Source organism: Leptonychotes weddellii, unplaced genomic scaffold (assembly GCF_054177405.1).
Source record: "Leptonychotes weddellii isolate Sample4059 unplaced genomic scaffold, ASM5417740v2 HiC_scaffold_16773, whole genome shotgun sequence".
Taxonomy (NCBI): Eukaryota; Metazoa; Chordata; class Mammalia; order Carnivora; family Phocidae; genus Leptonychotes; species Leptonychotes weddellii.
In genome coordinates, this window is record NW_027750740.1 from 1 (window position 1) to 4,388 (window position 4,388).

At 62.3% G+C, this 4,388-nt stretch overlaps 1 protein-coding gene across 1 annotated transcript; it reads left to right on the forward strand.

The window, feature by feature from the left end:
• The first annotated feature begins 204 nt into the window (after positions 1-204).
• LOC145718515 (nuclear receptor corepressor 2-like) lies at positions 205-4,156 on the forward strand. Its single transcript, XM_081810013.1, has 4 exons — positions 205-382; positions 788-874; positions 1,508-1,806; positions 3,310-4,156. The coding sequence occupies exons 1-4, from the start codon at positions 226-228 to the stop codon at positions 3,745-3,747; spliced, it is 981 nt and encodes a 326-aa protein (XP_081666139.1). The 5' UTR covers positions 205-225; the 3' UTR covers positions 3,748-4,156.
• Positions 4,157-4,388: the final 232 nt, after the last annotated feature.

Genomic DNA, 4,388 nt, shown 5'->3' on the forward strand with positions numbered 1-4,388 from the left:
TGTGCACTGGTGTTCGTGTCACAAGTCAGCGGCCGTGTGTGGTCAGAGGCACACAGCTGACCAGGGGTTGGGGTTCAGGGTGCAGGAAGCCTTGGTATCTGTTAAATCCCTAGACTGGAGAGAGAGGCCCCGCTGGCCTGCAGGCTGTGGGTTCCCTCGGGAGGGCTCAGCTGGGCTTGCTGGAACGGGGCCCTAAGCACCAGACCGCCACCCCTCACCACGAGCATGGTCTGGTCTCCAGGTGGCATGTCGGTGTCCCAGTGCTCCAAGGAGGACGGCAGGAGCAGCTCTGGACCTCCGCACGAGACGGCTGCCCCCAAGCGCACCTATGACATGATGGAGGGCCGCGTGAGCAGGGCCATCTCCTCGGCCAGCATTGAAGGTGGGCGCCCTGCCTGGCTCCCTACCCCAGCGGACGCACAATGCCAGGGCCTAGGACCTGCTCTGGGGGGCCTCCCAGCTAAGTGGGTTAGAGCAGCAGAGAGAGAGAGAATCTGTCAGTGCCCCCTAGAGGGAGGTGCTGGGATGGTTCGCCTGATTTTCCAGAGAGGTAAACTGAGGCTAGGTCTTGCTGAGGCCCAATCTGGAGGCAGTGCAGGGCCCGGGAGTCGGGACATCGCTTGCTGGGTCCAGGGCCGCCACCACCGCCACCATCGTGGGGACGGCTGTCAGCGGCCGAAGGGACCCATGCTGGGAGGGCTGGCCCTGGCCCCGGCCCCAGCGCCTGTCACTGCCCGAGGCTGGCTGAAGGACCCACGTAACCACGACGCTCTGGCCCCTCCCCCAGGTCTCATGGGCCGCGCCATCCCGCCGGAGCGACACAGCCCCCACCATCTGAAAGAGCAGCACCATATCCGAGGCTCCATCACACAAGGTGCCACCCGCCCCCCGCTGCCCTCACGGCAGCTGCAGCCAGCACGCAGATGCCGCCGTCGCCGCGATGGGCGGGTGGGGTGCGTGCGGGCCGCGGGACAGGCGTGTGCCGCGTGCACCTGGCCGTTACAGGTGTGGGTTGAAATGCAGAGCGAGGGCCTGTCTTACTGAAGGACAGCAGGAAGCCGGATGCTGCCCCTCCGCCCTGTCCTTCGCAGGCCTTGTGACTGAGCATCTGTTCCGGGCTTGCTGCTAACCCGGGTGCTCCTCCCGTATTAGGGCGTGGGACTGGTGTCTTCACTTACTAACAGTTCTAGCGGAGCTGTTACCATGCCACCCAGATTCTCCCGGCTGCTCAGTGGTGAGCCAGCTCCTGTGGGCCCCTGTTACGCTTTCTGTCCACAGCATCTCATCGAGTGTGCACGCCTTGGTGAGGTGTTGCAGTTAATACTCCTCTTTTATATATGAAGGGACTGAGGCTCAGAGAGGTCCAGTCACGTGCTCGAGGTCCCACAGCCAGTGAGGACTTGATCCTAGGCAGTCTGGCTCCGGAGTCCCTGGTGTGTGGAGACCCCAGGTTAGAACGGGCACGGTGGGGGTGGAATCGAGCTCAGCACCCTGTCGTCCTTGGCAGGGATTCCGCGGTCCTACGTGGAGGCCCAGGAAGACTACCTCCGCCGGGAGGCCAAGCTCCTGAAACGCGAGGGCACGCCCCCGCCGCCCCCGCCGCCCCCGCGGGACCTGGCCGAGGCCTATAAGGCCCGACCCCTGGAGGCCCTGGGGCCCCTGAAGCTGAAGCCGGCCCATGAGGGGCTGGTGGCCACGGTGAAGGAGGCCGGCCGCTCCATCCACGAGATTCCGCGAGAGGAGTTGCGACGCACACCTGAGCTGCCCCTGGCCCCGCGGCCGCTCAAGGAGGGCTCCATCACGCAGGTAAGGGCGCCAGAGCCAGGCAGGCTGGGCCAGGATGCTGTGGGGGCGGCCGTTAGCCGCTGCTCTGGCCTCTACCAGTGGGGAAACTGAGGCTCCGACTCCGTGGGTACCTTGCCCGGGATGACACAGCTGCTCATTACTGAGCTCCTTTGATTGTATTTCTGCTCCTGTGAGGTTCACACCCATTATCCCCATTGTTCAGATGGAGAAACTGAGGTGCAGAGAGTTCAAGCAGCCCGCCAAAGTCCCAGAGCTAACCATAGAAATAAACGGCTGCTGCTGATTGGATTTCTGTTGTGGGCCAGGTGCTGCCTGAGCACTTGGCATCATGCCCTGTTTAGCCCCCACAACCATGCTCTGAGGTAGTTCTCTTACTGTTCTCGTTATATTGGTGCATAAATGGAGGTTCAGGGACGTTAAAGTGACTTGCCCAGGATCACACAGCAAGTGAATGGCAGTTATGAACCTCAAGTCCAGACGTGCCTAAATCTGCAACATCTTTGCTTCTTGGCGTCCCCTTCCCCCCACCAGCAGGCTGTACTCCCCCGGCCCCGGCCCCTGCCCCCCAGGAAGCCCCAGCCTGGTAGGGCATGACCAGCTCCAACTGTGTTAGGAGCTGGCCAGTGGAAACCGCGCAAGGGCCACTGTCCCTTCCCGTGGTCAGAAGTGGCCTGATGGAATGAGGAGGGAGAGTGGGAACCGTCCCAGGGGCTGCTTGGCTACGAGGCGGACAGTACTGGGGAGGGCATCCAGGGAGGGCATCACAGCTGGGGTCAAGGTTCATAGTGCCGGGAGAAGCCGTGGGGAAATTATCCAACGCCAGGTTTGGCTCTCAGCCTCTGGGCGGGAGTTCCCCATGGATCCAAGAGGGAGGCCAGCCTGACTCTACAGCATTCTTAAAAGCAGGGTGTTTCCCTGCTTTAATTAAAACATTCATGCATGAACTCCGAGCTCCATCACTAGAGACACAGGGCCCCACTCTACCCCGGGTTCCCAAGCCCGTGTCAACAGGGCGGGGGCTTCTCCCAGGTGGCCGGGTTGTGCTCTGGCCCATGACCCCCTGTTTCTTCAGCTGCCCCTTCTGGCCAGAGAGCAAACAAACCTCAGCCCTGACCTCTGAGCCTTGGGCCCCAGGCGGTGGAAGTGGGTTTTGCTGCTGAATTTTCTGGAGTGGTATTGAGTGGGCCGTGGAGTCGCAGACTGATGGGGGGAGGTTTTCCCCATGTGGGGATGCTGAGGCTTCAGGGGCCAACAGAGGGTCCCCCACTTGCTCCAGGGAGGGCTGACCTGTGAACTTTGTGCCCCCTCTGCAGCCGCCCCCCCCGCAGGTGGCTCTGGGGGCCAGGACAGGGGCGGGCGGGGCAGTGACATGTGTGCTGATCCTAGGTTTAGCAAAGCCCTTTGTCCCCCTGCCCCTGGAGGTGTTGAAACATCGCTCCCGTTTTATGGCTGCGAAACGGAGCCTCCGCGGTTATGTAGCCGGTGCTTCCCCCTTCTCCCCAGGGCACCCCGCTCAAGTATGACACTGGCACGTCCTCTGCCGGCTCCAAAAAGCATGACGTGCGCTCCATCATCGGCAGCCCCGGCCGCACGTTCCCGCCCGTGCACCCGCTGGACGTGATGGCCGACGCCCGGGCGCTGGAGCGCGCCTGCTACGAGGAGAGCCTGAAGAGCCGGCCGGGGGCAGCCGGCAGCTCTGGGGGCTCCATCACCCGGGGGGCCCCGGTCATCGTGCCCGAGCTGGGCAAGCCGCGCCAGAGCCCCCTGACCTACGAGGAGCACGGGGCGCCCTTCGCCGGCCACCTCCCACGCGGCTCGCCGGTGACCACGCGGGAACCCACCCCGCGCCTGCAGGAGGGTGCGTGGGGTGCGGGGTGGGGGATGGGCACTGGGTGGACTCCCCGGCTCAGGAAACGGCCTCCCCACCCACCCTCAGCTTAGGCTGGAAACTGGCAGCACCCTCGGGGCCACCACATACCTTCCACCTGCCTGACCCTTGGCTTCTGCCCCCAAGTTATACTCAGAATTATCTTTGCCTCCCTGCCACCTCCAGACCACCACGATTTCCCACCTGGCCTCCCCGACTCCCCTCCTGTCCTGCTGTAATCTGCACCCCAAACGCAGCCAGAATTGTCCTTTGAAAAGCTCACATCAAATCATGCCACTCTCCTGCTTAAATCTTTCTGGTGACTTCTCGCCATGGCCAGGGGGTCTGTAGGACCCGGCCCTGCCCACGCCGCATCTCACTGTCCCCATGTTCCTTTATCCACCCCAGGCTCAGTGAGCCGGCTTCCTCCTCTCTGTTCCTTGACTTTGCTCAGGGCCTTTGCACCTGCTGTTCCCTCTGCCTGAAACCTCCCCCACTTTCAGATCATTATCTAAATGATTTTTTTTTTTTTTTAAAGATTTTATTTATTTATTTGAGAGAGAGAGAATGAGAGAGAGCAAGCACATGAGAGGGGGGAGGGTCAGAGGGAGAAGCAGACTCCCTGCCGAGCAGGGAGCCCGATGCGGGACTCGATCCAGGGACTCCAGGATCATGACCTGAGCCGAAGGCAGTCGCTTAACCAACTGAGCCACCC

Excerpts from the sequence above, each read along its gene's own strand:
- LOC145718515 (XM_081810013.1), top strand. The coding sequence starts at position 226 with ATGGTCTGGTCTCCAGGTGGCATGTCGGTGTCCCAGTGCTCCAAGGAG. Across the intron at positions 383-787 it reads CTCCTCGGCCAGCATTGAAG|GTCTCATGGGCCGCGCCATC; the intron begins GTGGGCGCCCTG and ends CCCCTCCCCCAG. Across the intron at positions 1,807-3,309 it reads AGGAGGGCTCCATCACGCAG|GGCACCCCGCTCAAGTATGA; the intron begins GTAAGGGCGCCA and ends CCTTCTCCCCAG.